Genomic DNA, 16780 nt, shown 5'->3' with positions numbered 1-16780 from the left:
CATATATATATATATATTTAAAAAGGGAACCTAATCATTACCCATGGAATTTCCATGTCAGTTGTTTTGAAAGAGCTGATTGTCAGAAGTTTGTGGCATGTTGTGAGTTGCTACCACCAGTTCTCTAGGTCTGGAATAACTGACTTAAGGAGCATAAGCTCTGTCAATCCTCGCTCTTCTGCTTCTTGTTGTAACTCTCAATGTTCTCAAAGGGTTAGCACCATTCAGAGATAATGCAGTCACTTAAGATTTTCATAAGCCATATTAACCATTATTCTTTCCTATTTCTCATTCCCCTTCACAAACACTGATTATACATATAATTACATAATATATATTTATACTTATAAAATAAGGCAAATGGAAGGAAAAAGACTTCCTGAATAAAGGAGCAAATTTCATTATTTATTTGGAAATTACCTACATTAAGCAGCAATAATTAGGACCACTAGACTCCAATAAGTAAAAAAAAAAAAGACATAGTATTATGACAACAATGTGAATTGAGTTTTAAAATGACATTCAAATACATTGTTCAAATGCCTTCTCATTGATCAATTAAAACTAAAATAATTTTAGTGCAACTAAAATAATACCAGATGAAAAATAAAATAGAATAATACCATATGACTTTGCCCTTAAATATTTTATAAGTGAAAGAAAACTGCGTAGATCAGATAAAAATTAAAGTGAAATAGAACTGCTTTAGAATTTTACTTTCTTATATAGCTCCTTTAAACAAAAATAAGGCTTCATTACAACCAACTCTTCCCTGAAGTCTTATTTCATTCTTCCTGTCAGAATTTAAATCTCCTTTTCCACTCCTCTTACCTTCATTTTGCATTTCTTTCATTCTCTCCACTGTTCTAATTAGCCCTACTGACAATAGGTGGTATATTCTTTATTATTCCTTATTCCCAATAGCAAACACCAGGTGAATGCTGAGAAAATATTATTTTCTCTATGTACTTGAAGAACGCACAAGATGCAACAACATGCATTGAGTATTCATTATGGGGAAGGTTTTATACAGAGTGATAGGAAGCTCAATCCTTCACTTTTCCCTGGGTGCATGATAACACAGACTCCCGAGAAAGCCCTCCCAACCAAGCTGTCTGATGGGAGTGGGGTGAGCAAGGAGATGGAGAAGGAGGTGTTTATCACAACATGCACTGCAGTACACCAGGAGCACTGTGACTAAGGGCAATTGGGCTCCTCAGGTTCCCTTTCAGCCAGAGAGGGTATCAAAGCACGATTCATACCCATGTCCACAACAACCAGACCCCAGGCAGCTGGGACACTTTCCTAAAGGTGGCATGACAGGCTAAACAGGCTAGACCCCAACTGCTCTTTTTAGCCCTCCATCTAAGCAATTTCAAAAGCATTTGGTTTTAAGCCTTGAGCCTGCACCGCGTTGACTGTGCCCCTGTATTCTGACTTGACCTCCTAGTCTGTTAGGATGAATGAACTGCCTGTGCTGCTCAGATTAACTCCTGCAGGGATTCACTGGACTCCGACCTTTCTCTCCACTTTTTCTTACACTATCTTTCATGGTATAGCCCCATGTCCCATTCTCAGTCTTCATCTGATTTAATCTATCAGCAGCAGTGGATGGAATTGCTCACAACCTCCTTCCTGACATGCTTTTTGCATTCTCTTTAGTTTAGGTGAAGAAACTCCCTATTTCTCTAATTTCAGTCTCACTGTGTCTTGCTATTTCTGAGCATATCTAAAATGTACTTACAGGATAGTGAACAAGTGTGCACTGATATTTGCTTATTGAACATTTGCTGCATGCTTGGATATGTGAAAATGATAAAAATAAGCCAGACATTGATTCTGCCATAAAGGAAAATAAAATCCAGAGGGAGGTAATAAGGTGAAATGAATATGATGTGAAGTGTAGTATGGGATTTTAAAGAAAAATACAGATTTGATTCTACTTCAACTACAAAGAAAGAGAGGTCACGTCCATGTATGGAAGTGCGATCAGACAAATTTTATAAATAAAGTAGATTATACTTGGGAAGAATTTTGATAAGCAGAAGCAGGAAAGAAAGGCATTCAAGAAAAAGGAAATAGCCCAGTTGGCATGGCTCAGTGGTTGAGTGTCAACCTATTGACTAAGAAGTCACAGTTTGATTCCTGGTCAGGGCACCTGCCCAGGTTGAGGGTTCAATCTCCAGTGGGGGGCATGCAGGAGGCGGCTGATCAAAGATTCTCTTTTATCATTAACTAGAGGCCCAGTGAACAATTAAATCATGCACGTATAGGGTTCCTTAGGCCTAGCCTGACATCAAGGCCATGTCTGCCGTTCTGCAACACCTTGCACGCTCCACAGATGCTGCCAGTGTCCCGCAATGCTCCGCCAATGCTGCTGGCGCCCTGCGATGCTCTGGGGATGCTGCCGGTGCCCCACAATTCTCCGGGGATGCTGCTGGCACCCTGCAATGCTCTGCCGATGCTGTTGGCACCCCGGGGTTGGGGGCTGAGTCAGGGGAGGGCCCAAGAGGTGCTCCATGCACCTCCTGGTGACCAGTTGTTTGGTCGTTACAGCGTTATGGTCACTGGCGTTTTATAATATAGATGTTTCTATCTCTTTCTCCTCTGTTCCTCTCTGAAATCAATAAAAATAATTTAAAAAAAAAGAAAGAGAAAATAGTCTGAATAAATGTGCAAAGAAAGATAAGTTAAGGGTATATCTCAGAAATGGCAAGGCAGTAGTCCAGTTTGGCTTGAAGTAGGATGCATAAAGGTGGACACTGGGAAATTTGGGTGGGGTGTGGAAGAATGAAGTAAGCTTTGAACATTGTAAGGCTGAAGGATTAGCAGAATAAGAAAGTTTATATTGTCTAACAGGCAGCTGACAATATGAAAATGGAACACATCAAAGGTTGAAATAGAGATTCAGAGGTCTAAAGAAGAAAAGGGGCTAGAAAAGCCAGGGCATTATAAAGGGAGAAAGTGCGACAGGGGGTAGGGGAGGCTGGGGGAAGGTCAATGGGGTGGGGGAGGAGATATATGTACTAATATATGTAATACTTTAAACAATAAAAAAAATAAAGGGAGAAAGTGCAGGCAAAAGAGATAAGGAGAAAAGATGAAATTACAGAGGATTTTTGTCTATATGCATCTTTCTCAATATATAGAAGTCTAGAAATTTCAGTATATTCAAACTCACAATTAACCAGTAAGTTGGGATATATTTATTGAGCACCAATTAATCTATGTGTTAGAGATGTTTAGGTGCTGGGGCTGACCAGCAGACCCTGAGTGACAGATGAATGGATTACTCCAACACAACTGTTTGCTGTGAAAGAGAGGGCTAAGGGGCTGTCTGGCTAAAGGAACCAGAGAACCTCGATTGCCTGCCTCGTTAGGCTTTTATTATAACAGCAGTTTGAGATAAAGCTTATCTTTTAGATACAATCAGCAGGGTAAGTAATCTTGGGAAGACACATGTGTTTGTAGTGTCTTTTAAACAAGGATACCCAAAAGGTTAGGCATAAGAATTCCAGTAAACACCCAGGGGTCTGCATGTGCACAGACTTGTTTGGAAAGGTCAACTAATAATTAGGGGCACTGCCTTCAGCACTCTCCTAAGTCAGAATTTTGATAAACAGGGCAGGCAGCCTTCCACACACTTCCATTTTCTCAGAATGTCTTTCTTACAACCTTTCCAACTGAGTCTCGTGTGCTCCCCAACACTGAAGTAAAATAAATAGATTGAGTCCCTGCCCTCAAGGATCATTTGTTCTAGTAGAAGATAATACACATAAAACAAACAAAACACATTCATAAGAAAATGTCAAGTGTTCATAAGAAGATAAAATATGTACCTGTGATAAAGGGTGAAGGACTACCATTTATAGGGAACACAGCTTTGCTTATATTATATTTCATTCAAGATTTAGTAAAACCCACCTTAACAACAACAAAAGAAAGCTAAGCTAAGAGAATTTAAGTTACTTTCCTGAATTCACACAGCAACCCAAGTGGCAAAGCAGAGCTGTGGACTCAGGATCATCTGACCCAAGATTACTACAGTGAATGTGTTCTTTTTGAATGTTTGCTTTATCCCTGATAAGGTTATATTACCCCTTCCAGGTTCTCTGAGGTATGTGCTTTGAGCTGGTTTTCATTCCTGACCATGAGCTTGTTACCCACCACATTCTCTTTTACCCTGCCCACTGTGATCAAGACATACAGGCAAGAGCCAGCTGTTCAAAGTTACTGTATCAGTTTTCTGTTGTTATGGATCATACCACCCCAAAACTTTGTGAATTAGAATATTGAAAATGCCTTATTCCTCACAATTGCTGGTGCAGTTCTGCTGGTCTTGCCTGGAATTATTCATGCAGTTGCAGCCAGTTGGGGGCCTGTCTGGAGCTGGTTAACCTGGGATCTCAGTTAAAATGGATGGAATAGGCAGGATAATTGGGCTTCTATTTCCATATGGCCTTTCTTCAAAGGCTTCTGCACATGTTACAGAAGTGTTCCATGGATACAACAGTGAAATCTGTAAAAGCTCTTAAGGCTGGGGACCAGATATCACACAACAGCTTTCTGCCACGTTCTGCTAGTATTTATTAGTTCTAGCAAGTTACAGGGTGAGCTGAGATCCAGGGATGATGAATTAGACTCTACCATCTGATGGGAAAAGTTGAAAAGTACTTATACACTGAGTGGCCAGATTATTATGATCCCTGAACGCATAATAATCTGGCCACTCAGTATATATATTAGAGGCCCAGTGCATGAATTTGTGCATGGGTGGGATTCGGCCAGCCTCGTCAGGGGGAGGGTCATGGGCGGTTGGCTGGCCTGCCTGCTGGTCAAACTCCTGGTCAAGGGGACAATTTGCATATTAGCCTTTTATTATATAGGATATACACTGAGTGGCCAGATTATTATGCGTTCAGAGATTATAATAATCTGGCCACTCAGTGTATATATCTTAATCTATTATAGATTACCTCCTGGCAGCAATTATTTACATTCCACTCATATGCAAATATAGTTGTCTCTCCTGAAATCCTCAAAAGGTTCAACCCATCATAACATCATCCATAATCTCACGGTCATGATGAGGCTCCTCCGGGGCAGTCACCTTTTCCAAAAACAAAATATCTGCCCTCTCCCCCACCACACACACACACACACACACACACCACACACACACACACATCACACACACACACACACCACACACACACACACACGCACACACACACACCACACACATCACACACATCACACACACCACACACACCACACACACACACATCACACACATCACACACATCACACACACACACACACACACACACCACACATCACATACATCACACACATCACACACATCACACACACACACACACACCATACACACACACACACACCACACACACACACACACACCACACACACCATGATTGAACAAAGATAGGAAAATTGCAATAATTATTCTTAATAAAAAAAAAAAAAAAAGGAAAGATTAGGAGGCACATAGCAATTTGCAGTCCATAGAAATTCTGAAATCCAGACACCTTTTATCAGGGCCCCCTACTCTGGGGGTAGGAAATGTTACTTGATTAGGAGCCAGTTTTAGTCCTTAAGAATTGGTTCCTAATCCATGTTCTGTGACTCTTAGGACTCCATCAGGGCTTCTGGTTTCATGCTTTGAGAGGTCCCACCTTCATCATAAAAACTGGCCAGTAGCTGTCTAATTCTACTTACTGGCCATAGAAAGTAAAGCATCAGAGGTATCTTTTCATATTGAGCAGTCTCTGACTCTTCTAGCCCACACCGATATAATGCCCTTAAAACCTTTGTGGGCTTTCTATAAATATGATTTATACCCCCAAAAGCCATATTTATAGGTCTTTTTGAGAAAAAGCCCCTTTTATTTTGGGCAAAGCACTGTAAGAAAATGCCTTTAAGATTGTGAGAGACACTTTTATCTAGTTGAGAGGGTCTGTCAGGCACAATACAAAATCTTTCCATAGTTTCAAAAAAGGCTTTATAGTCACACACTTGTCAATCTTTACCTAAGATCATTTCTATATTTGGCAATCTTTTGCTGGCTGGAGGGACTGAGGATGAGAAGGAATTTTATATTCCAATCAGCAGATCCAGAGCTCTTGATTTTTTTTTCTAAATTCTGCTTAAAATCTGTATGGTTTCCTGTTTAGTTTATATCTCTCTTCCTATAACATTATGTACTGTTAAAAGAAGTCAATTAATATTTTCAAAATTATGCCTGGAAATCTCTTGTGTCAGATACACAAGTTCATTAGATACTTTTTCTAACTTCCAAATTATTGTAGGCAGATATAAGCAACATGGGCAACCATCTTTTCAGCTTCTATTAATAGTTTGTTCACCAACCCACCAGCCTCTTCACCATTTTTCAGCCTCTGCTTGTCATTGGGTCCTAAAGCCAATGAACAATAAATGATTTATGTTTTTGTTACCAATGACAGCCCATTTCTAGGGAATGCCACTGTAATAAATTTTCTTAGTTATCAATTTTTACATATCAAACCACTCCAAAATTTAGTGTAAATCTTTCATAGGCAATGATTCTGGTCTTACCTCTAATATAAACATAAATTGGGATTGGTGCACCTTGTGGTCAGAAAGGAACCAGCTGTCAGCTTAGCTGTGGTTGGATGGCATATGAAGGTCTCACTCAAAAGACAGGGGACTCACCTGGAATGGCTGGAATAAGTGAAATGGCTGGGCCTCCCTTTTTATGTAGACTTTTATCACATGATGCTAAAAATGGTTCAAGAGGGTGAGAAAGGAAGTTGTAAGGCCTCTTGAGGCCAGATCTTGGAAGTCACATGTCATTTCTTTTGCATTCTATTGATCAAAGCATAAAAAGGACCAGCTCAGAATCAAGAGGTGAGGAAACAGACTTCATCTCTTGACCAGGAGGACATGTAAAGTATTTGTGGCCATTTAAAATCCACCACACTTGCCGAAACCGGTTTGGCTCAGTGGATAGAGCGTCGGCCTGCGGACTGAAAGGTCCCGGGTTCAATTCCGGTCAAGGGCATGTGCCTTGGTTGCGGGCACATCCCCAGTGGGAGGTGTGCAGGAGGCAGCTGATCGATGTTTCTCTCTCATCGATGTTTCTGGCTCTCTATCCCTCTCCCTTCCTCTCTGTGAAATATCAATAAAATATATTTAAAAAAATAAAATAAAATAAAATAAAATCCACCACACTTAGGAACTCAGCATGGCCTCATAGAATAAAAATGGCTAAGTGGGCAGCATAAACATTGAAAGCTGCAGCACTATTAGAACCAAAAGCTGATCATCTGAGTTACTGAACCAAGGATAGCTTTACTTTCTGTATAGGTATACCCACATTACAATTCTTGTTAATTCAAGGCCAGTATATATTAAAAGGAAGTGAATGGTCAGGATGACATAGATATACTTGGAAATTCAAAGCAAAAATTGGCACTATATTATTTTGCATAATAATGACGAGCCCCAAATTAATAAATAATTATTAATATTACTTTAGGTTAGTAGGCATGTGTTTTTATTATCATAATGCTCAAAAATAACACTGCTGATGAATAGCAAAACCAGTAAAAATTTCAACAGCTGATATTAACAGAATGTGTACCACGTACCAGTCCAACTAAATTTAATTTTGAAAGGGAACACAGAATTTTAATACTGTAAGTAGCTTATAATTCAATTCCTCATAATTTAATTCTGAATACATAATTTAACAGGAGGCTACATGAATATTTTCCTACTCTGTCTTATCCTAAAACATAGGTTTAAGTTAAACTTCATATTTCTAATATTCTAAGCTTGCTAATCCCATATCCTCCATAACTTTTCCATGCATTGTTTCTGAGAACAAAACTAAGAGCATATTCATGTGAATAGTACTTACAATACAGTTCTTGTCTTCTTTCTTATTACTCTGAATTGAAGTGCTGTATCATTTATAAATTCAACATCATAGTTGGATTCAAAAGACACATTTGAGGAAGATTCAATATTGAGTGGAACTTCAAATCGTTTATTATTAGGATCATAAATCTAAAACAAGTTAAATAGAATAAAAAGTATATTAATTTTTTTAAATGATCTAATTGCAAAGTTACCAATAAGTGAAATAGCAAATTGTAGTTACCTCCAAAACAAGATATTATGTGAGGTACTTAATCAAATAATCTTATGACATTTAAAATTTACAATTAACAAGGTTTGTGTTCATGAAAAATATAGCCTATCAGTTATACTTACCTTAAATCGGAGACGATCCTTAGTATGAAATTCTACATCCATTACAATTGGGGAGATATCATTTCCAAACAGGGATATAGTACCACATTTTATTAAAGTTACCCTGTAAGATAAACCACTTTTATTAACCCAAATGAAGCATATTTATTTTTATAGATGAGTGGAATTCTTCAGTTAAAATAAATGTTGATAAACAGGGAGGTAAACAACTTATACTTTCAAAGAAAACAAATTTCAGATGAGGAATGTTTTATTCAGAGAAGAAACACTGAAGAGTAAATGTGAAACACTGAAATGGAAATAAAATAAGTCAACTAATTTTCTTCCTAATACATCTCTAAAAATAGTAAAAACTGCAATGACAAAATAAAAAACATGGCCACCTGACTTAGTTGATATTGATACAATCTGCCCTGTAGTAGAATGAAATCTCTTGTCCTGTTCAATCAGGCTGGCCGGCCATGACTTCTAAAAACCAGGCTTAGAACTAATTAATGGGCAGTCATGTACTCAAAGCCCTGGGCACAGCCCCTCTCCTCCCAGTTCTGTCCTCTCCTCATTCTGCATACAAACGTGTGTGAAACAACCACACATGTCCAGCTACTAGGAGCTCCAATTCAGTGCCGTCACCACTATCACCCATTCTAACCCGGCTTTCCAATGTTAGATTCAGGGAGAGAGGCCTGTTTCCTCAGGTACATTCTTGGTTAGGTACACTATTTTAGGCCTATCATGGAAAAGCACCACTTATTGACGTTGTTTTGCTGTGGAACATTCTGTCCTGACTTACGAAGAATCCATTAATATTTGAGATGTTGTATAAATTCAGCAAGCAAAATGATCTGATGGTCAAATTGAGACATAACAAGATCTCCCAGGCCCAGAGTCAAGTGCAAGGCTAGGCACACATTACTAATAAGCCAAAGGCAGCCCAGACAGTGAAGACACTGACATTTGGAGTCTTTGTGAATTGCTCAGTGTTTCTGCTTCTCTTACAATTCCCCTTTCTGTATAATCTTTGTTCCAAGTCAGAATTTAATATAGTTATAATTTAATTTATCTGACATTTACTTTATTTTATTTTATGGTTCACTGCTCTTCCTCATCCTGAGCTCCTATTATTTTAATTTCAGATTGTAATCTGTTTTCAAAAAATTTCCCATGATGGTCTCTGCTAAAATCTACAAAAACTCAAACCAAGGGCAAATTTAGAATAAGAGAAAATAACATATAATGTAAGTTAGCTCAATCAAGTTATATTTTAGTCCATAAAATAGGCTGGTGTATTCAATGTAGAGCATTTTCAAGGTCCAGAAGCAATAAAATCAAAATGTGATGATATTTTTTTCTTTACTTTCAATTTGGAATTCATTATATTTCCAAGACTACCCTATCCCACTCTGACATAAACCAGTTCCTCTCAGCCCAGACCTCACCCTTCTGCTTCCAGCTAGTGTCTTAACCGTCATTTCTTGTCTTTGTCTTTAAAGAGAATGGTTCTCCAAATCCCTACTCCTAACCATCATCACTACATTTTATATCACTGCCTGGTGGAAAACATAAATGGAAAACACATTTTGACACAGTTTCAAGCCTTGGTCTCGCAATGTAAAGAGAAAATAGCTCATAAATTCCAAATAGAAATTGAAGTAAAGTCAACTTTCATAAAACTCTTTGGAGGTCCAACTAAGTAAATGCCAGAATTCTATATATTCCATACAGTGCCCAAAAAGTATCTTCAAAATCAAGATCTAGTCTGAAAATCAGTATAGGAATAAGTTTTTTAAAGTGAGTCTTAACCTACTAAATGTGGCTTTTCCCTTGAGAATCTTGATGAAAGGAAAACAACAATATTCTGTTCTTCTTATAAAAGTTAAGCCTATCATTTGTGATTGAGTTATTTTTGCACTTATTAATTAGAGGAAGGACTCTTATGATGTTAAAATATAAATTCTGATGTTCTGAAATAGTGGCTGTTCAGGGCAATTTTTCATTCTGACTTTCTATATCATTTCACTGAAAATTAAGTGCTGTGTCATGCTTCACAAAAGATATGCAACAAAAAGAAGAAAAGATTGACAGGATTGCACAAGAGACAAGAGTTTTACCATAGCCTGACTTATTTGCAATTAATCAACCCAGCCCACAAAATAATGAGTGTTTCTGGCTACTTGGCAGGGCCCACACAACTGATTGAGAAACAAGAAAGAGAGGCGTAACCCATTCTTCAACAGGGGAGTCTGACAGTGATTTCGAAGTAAAAACGATTAGGAAGCAAAAAGCCATGATGTCTTTTAGGCTTTTTGATTCACCATGAAGGCTCGGAGTTCTCAGGATAGAGCCAATAAAAATAGAATGAAATCTCAGTGGTGGTATGTGTATCAAACAAACCCATGAGGCTGCATCAAAAAGTTCCAATGGTAGAAGTGGTAATTAAAAGCTCTAGAAGGTGTATACCTCCATCCTTGAGCTGTTTTTTGAGGTACATCTTTCATGGTGTAGCCATGTGGACCATTGGCAGGGTAGAAGCACCAGGGAACATTGGCAATGGTTGTAGAACACCAAACACAGCCTTTAGCTTCACAGATCTCTGGAGAAGCTCCTGGTTGAGGATGGCAATCAACACGGTTCTGAATGGGAAATTTCATGGAACAAGTGGCTTCTTCTTTGGAGTTGTAGAAACAAAACGGAGCGGTGGTGTTCTCGGAGGCACACCAGTGACATCCGCGGTTCACACAGGCAGCTTCATTTGCTCCTGACTCGGGATGACAATCAATTCGTTGGGGTTCAGGTACTACAGAACATGAATCCACCTTCTCAAAGCACCAAGGGATGCCTGGGGTTTTCCATGGAGACCAACAACAATTCCTGGACAGACAACTGGCTTCAGAAGCTCCGGGATCAGGGTGACAGTCTTTACGGAGTTGGGGGGCTAGAGATGCCAAGCATGAACTTGAACTCACAGACTGGACTAGAACTGAACCAAGAAGGAAAACAGGGCAACGTAAGTGCAAAAAATATATAGACAACATAATTATCATTAAGATACTTTGGTGGAACTTAAAAAAAAAAAGAGTCAAAAGTGCTTAGATTATGAATGGAAAAGTTGCTGGATTTAAACGGTATGTACTATAAATTTGTCAGCCTGGGTAAAAGAAAGCAAAGAAAAAAAAAATCACCTTGTCTCTTAAAAATGAAGCACTAACATTTTACTTTATCACTCCTAATATTCTCAGCGTGCACATTCTTTACTATCTCCACAATTTTAGGCATCTACCCTTTATCATCTTCTAAATGTTACCAAGTGAATTTCACAAAAGTCAGTAACATTGCCTGTCCTGTTTGCTATATTTTCCTTCATTTATAGACTAGATAGCAGTTGTCAGTCTCCAACAATAATAGTGCAGAAATATCTATACATGTTTCCTCTAAACTAACAAGGTGTGTTATGTGTCATTGAGTCAATTCCAACTCCTGGCAACCTTATCAATGAGTGGTGTCCACAATGTCCTGTCCTCCATAACCCTGCTGGGTGCCTATGGACTCATTCTTGTGGTTTCTTTTACGGAGTCAACCCACCTCATATTTGGTCTTCTTTTCCTGCTGCCTTCTATTTTTCTCAGCATTATTATCTTTTCAAAAGGACCCTGCCTTCTCAGGATGTGCCTGACGTAGGACAGCTTCAGTTTTGCCATTTTGGCCTCCAATGATATTTCAGGCTTACTTTGCTCTAGGCCTCACCTGGTCATCTTTCTTGTGGTCCAGGGTATCCACAGAACTCTCCTCCAATGCCATGTTTCAAATGAATCAATCTTTTTCCTATCAGATATGAGACCCCACAAGAATGCCACAATACTGGTGTACTTTTTCATCCTCTTTCTTTTGTGGCTTGCTATTTTTAAAAGTTCTAGGTTTGTGTTGCAGATGGGGATGCTTTCATCACTTTGGGTATTTGTGAGAGTTTCACCGTACTAATACAATAAATGTCATGGATTATAAATCTTTTTCTCCATAAATCGGATAAAACATCTAAACACAGATACAATTCAACTCTTCATTCTGATCTCTTTTATCATAAATAATTTCTGAACTATATTTTTGCAAGTGAGGCCCATAGAACACCTGCCTCAGAACTGCCTATCAAATCAGTAAACATACTTTTTGGAAAATGTGCCTTATCATCAGTATATGGCTGGCGTGTGGATAGAAAATTGCACAATGCTATTGACAGGAATTTAACAATACCTACAAATTACGTATGCTTTCACTTTTTGACCAAATACTAATTTTTAGGAATTTATCTCAAAGATACACAAAGATATTTAGTGAAACATCATTTGTAATGGCACATAATATACAAAATGTCCTTCAATAGAGGACTAATGAAATAAATTATGGGCACATAAATCATAAAACAGAATGAGAAATTTCTATATATTACACAGACTGATTTCCAGAGTATATTTAGTAGAAAAAAAACAAAGTTCAGGATAGTGTTTCTGAATGATACCTTTTCTATAAAAATGTGGTAGCAGATATCAATATTTATATATATATATATATATATATGCATCTCTTTATAATTTCAAATAGAATCAATGGAAGGATACAATAAACAATAACAAAAATAATTACATATTGGAGAAAAGAAGAAACAGGATTAAGAAGAAAAGGATCACACTTTAGCTATATCTTGTCATATAGTTTTTTCTTGAAATCATGTCAGTTTTAATTCAATTTTCAGGAAAACAAAATTGTTTTTAAAAGAAGTGTTTTAAAAAACTGACATACTAAAACAGATGCACTTGCTTGTTTTATTATGTTGATCACATGTCCACACACACAAAAAAAAGGAATTACCTCATGATTTTAAAGCAAATATTTTTATATTTCTAATGGTATACATATACTTAAAGGGCAAGCCACAAAGAAATTGTAACATGAATCCCAGTGGTCATATTGTTAATATTAATACTGATATTTTAATTTTGGAACCTAAAAATATATTGAATATATTGTAGCCTAAACAAATAAGTAATTACATTACTGTTTCTATGAAACAATATTTCAGCATAGGAAACTGTAACTATATAATTTTTTAAATAATTTAAAACACTAAGCATAATTTGACTTGAAAATATTAGCATGAAATAATGATTAATCATACTCTTTTATAAACAGGCATGTTTCCAATCACTGTCCACTGAGAAAATTAGAAGCAATGATAACCCATTAATAAGAAGCTTATCTACCATCAACACTGTGGCTTTTAGCTGCCACTCCTCATTAAAAAGAAAGACTCATTCCTTGGGGAAAATGACTCCACTTGAGGGTAAGGAATGTTTAAGAGGAGCCTGGGACATCTTTACATTCAAGAAAGAAAGAAAAGCACCTTGCTGGCACCAACTTGAAGTGATTCTCAGTGGCATTAGATGGAACAATCCACAGGATAAAGGACACTTCAATGGATAAACACACAGATAGATAAATAGTGTTTGGGCATGATTGCCCAGAAAAAACTGAATATTGATTACACTGAAAACTGAGAACTGAAGAGAAGGGATCATACATTATCCTGCGATTCTCATGTAAACTCTATTACAGGATTGCCAAGTAGATGATGATGAAAATTTATGTTTTTTTTTTTTAAACTAAATACCAAGGCCTGGTTGGTGTTTCTCAGTGGTTAGAACATCAGCCTGCTCACCAAAGGGTCATGGGTTTGATTTCCAGTCAAGGTCATGTACCTGATTTGCAGATTCCTTCCCTGGCCTGGTTAAGGTGGGTGCAGGAGGCAACTAATCAATGTGTCTCTCTCACATCTATGTCCCCCCCCCCTCCATCTCTTTTACTCTCTCTAAAAAAAACAATGAAAAAATATCCTTGGGTGAGGATTAACAACAACAAAAAAATTGAATCTCATAGAGTAAATGCCTTACAAATTATAGAAGTAGACCCTATTTTGCAACTTCTAATGAAATAATCTATATAGACAGTCATCATCAATGGGTAAATGGAAGTTGATGGAGACCTCTATAATGAATGAGCAGGCTGCCATCACATGATGCACTGATGAATCTTAGCATCATTGAAAATGGGAAAACAAGGGATATTATGTGAGATGCAATCGGAACTCACAGTACCACTGGTGAAGTATTCCTGTCTAAAAGCATTGAACATGATGCTATTCAAGTCTCTAGTCTAGAACCAATGACCAGATACAGGAAGTAAATGGAACTGAAGTAATTTGGGGATAGAAGAACATTTAAATGACACCACCATGAAGAAGTAATCAGCCAAATCCAGAATGTGGGATTTCCTTTAGAACAAATAATAACGTGATTTCCCCAACAAATCAATGGCATGAAGGAAGGTGGTAGTAGAAGAGACTGCTGAAGAATAAGAGATGTAAGAGCCCGAATGACTAAATGCAATGAGGAAATCTATGAACTTGAATGGAAAGACATTATATCTATTCCACTAATTCCAACTAAAATTTAGCATTTCCTTCTCTTATGACACAGGCAACAAACCATAGCAGCATTCAAAGTACACATCACTTTATCACAAATAGATATCAGATATTTTATATATTTTTGTTTCACATTATAGTGATGTAAATATCTGATAATATTATTTAAATTCACCATAATTTTGAAATTAAGGTAGTTTTAAGACCAGATGCTAGATCTTATTATTTTATGTATTAATAAAGAAGCACATTTATTGGTATATCACACATTTTTTAAAATACTTTATAAGAATTTTTCAATATAATTAGTTTCATGTGTAATTGTCATTCAGGCTCTTATATCACCTGTGCCCAGGAGTCTATGAATTGCAGTTAGATGACTACGGTTCTATATCACATCATTGAATTGGTCCTTAAACTTTTCCTCCTTACAATACCAAATGCCAACTCCAACAAATAAAAACAACCCACCTTATTACCTCTCTTGTTTTTCAAAATTCAAACCAAGCAAATAATATCACTAAATAAACAACTTCACATGTAGATATCATGCACACATCATCCTAGCTACCCTCCAGTGTGCCAGATCACTCTGTTCTCCAGTTATTATTTCATCTATTCTCTGACCACCTAAGCTCCCCCTTCAATTTCTAAAGGACTCATTACTGCCCCACTGTCCTTTCTGAGTTCTTTCTTATTCTGCACCAGCTATAGGGGTTTGCTCCCAGGGTCAAACATGGCTCTGATACCTTAGAAGCTGTACAATTTGAGATACCCACATACTTAAAGGAGCAATGGTGAAGCTTAGTTCATAAGTTCTGAGCTAACTGCCTCTTTCTTATGATTATGGTCTAATTTAATGCAGAATATACTGTATAGTAATATATACTATGCAGATATCATGGTTAAGGGCTTGGATGGACCCTTAACCATGATCCTTGTTCAAATCTCAGTTCTAACACTTACCAGCTTTGTCCTGGGACAAAGTACTTTGCTCTGCAGAGCAGGAATAGAAATGGAATTTTGAGAAATTAAGTCAGTTAATACATGTAAAGATTTTTAGTCAACAGGTGGCACATCCCTCTTTGTATGTAAGCTGGTGATTATATATATATATATATATATATATATATATATATATATATATAGTGCTTAGTACAAGAAACTGGCATATGCTAAAAATATCTAATTAATAAACTAGGTTATCATTAATAAATAGAAAACCCTTAAATTCCTTTTAGAAATCTATCAAGGATAAGATACATGAAATATTGAAATATTAAAGATTAGATAGGTTGATTTAACACTCTTATTGTATTAAGTGTTGATTAAAAACTTGTTAAAAGAAACATTTTCAAAAGGTTAAGTTCCTTACCTGCCAGAACCATGGAACAAACACGAAGAAGCCTTACGGCCTTCATGGTCCCAGAAAAGTAACACTCGCTCATGGCATGTGATGTATTTATATGGAACAATCTGAATAAATTGTTTGGCCTTGAATTTTTTCCACAGAGCAACGAGGCCAAGAACAAGTCCTTGAAAGTCTTCCCACAAGTTTACCAGTGGCTAGCACTACCGTGTAATGGAAAGACATGAGACTAGCATGCAGGTGGCCTGGAGTGTAATCTAGCTCTCTGGTGGCTGTGGCAAAGGATGTGTCATTTACCTTCTAGGAGTCGAGGTTTCTTCCTTTGTAAGATGGATACAATACCTGTCCTGCCTATTTCATGGGGGAAGATCGCAGCTATGACATTACCATCCATAAGAAGACCAATGTCAGTGAAAAGTCACCTTCTAATCTTGACATGTCCTAGGTCCCTTGACCTACTGAAGGAATTAAGGACTAGGTAAGAGAAGTTGCCAGTGAATTATAATTTTTTTTTTCTTTCTAAACCTTGGAATTTCCAGTTCTGTGGTTTTTTTAAATTATTCCTACTTGAGCAAAAATTTCAATCACTGTACTGTAGGGGTCAGCATAAAAGTTTTGGGAGAAAGAGTTTATGTAGAAAACAACTCAGGTTAAACCAA

The 16780-nt window shown here is 37.2% G+C and overlaps 1 protein-coding gene across 1 annotated transcript in view; it reads right to left on the bottom strand.

Moving 5' to 3' along the window:
• LOC308244270 (sucrase-isomaltase, intestinal-like) overlaps positions 1-16173 on the bottom strand; it is a gene marked incomplete at its 5' end in the record, with an annotated part of 92238 nt that extends 76065 nt beyond the window's left edge. The window contains 4 exons of the mRNA XM_080660231.1: positions 7925-8073; positions 8281-8383; positions 10738-11257; positions 16128-16173. Of these exons, the coding sequence (XP_080516357.1) occupies positions 7925-8073; positions 8281-8383; positions 10738-11257; positions 16128-16173 (818 nt within the window). The remainder of the gene's footprint in view (positions 1-7924; positions 8074-8280; positions 8384-10737; positions 11258-16127) is intronic.
• Between the last annotated feature and the right edge of the window lie 607 nt (positions 16174-16780).

This window comes from Plecotus auritus (genome assembly GCF_963455305.1).
Source record: "Plecotus auritus genome assembly, chromosome: 3".
NCBI classification, from domain to species: domain Eukaryota; kingdom Metazoa; phylum Chordata; class Mammalia; order Chiroptera; family Vespertilionidae; genus Plecotus; species Plecotus auritus.
The sequence above is the reverse complement of the archived record's forward strand: the minus strand, read 5'-3'. Positions and strand labels throughout refer to the sequence as shown.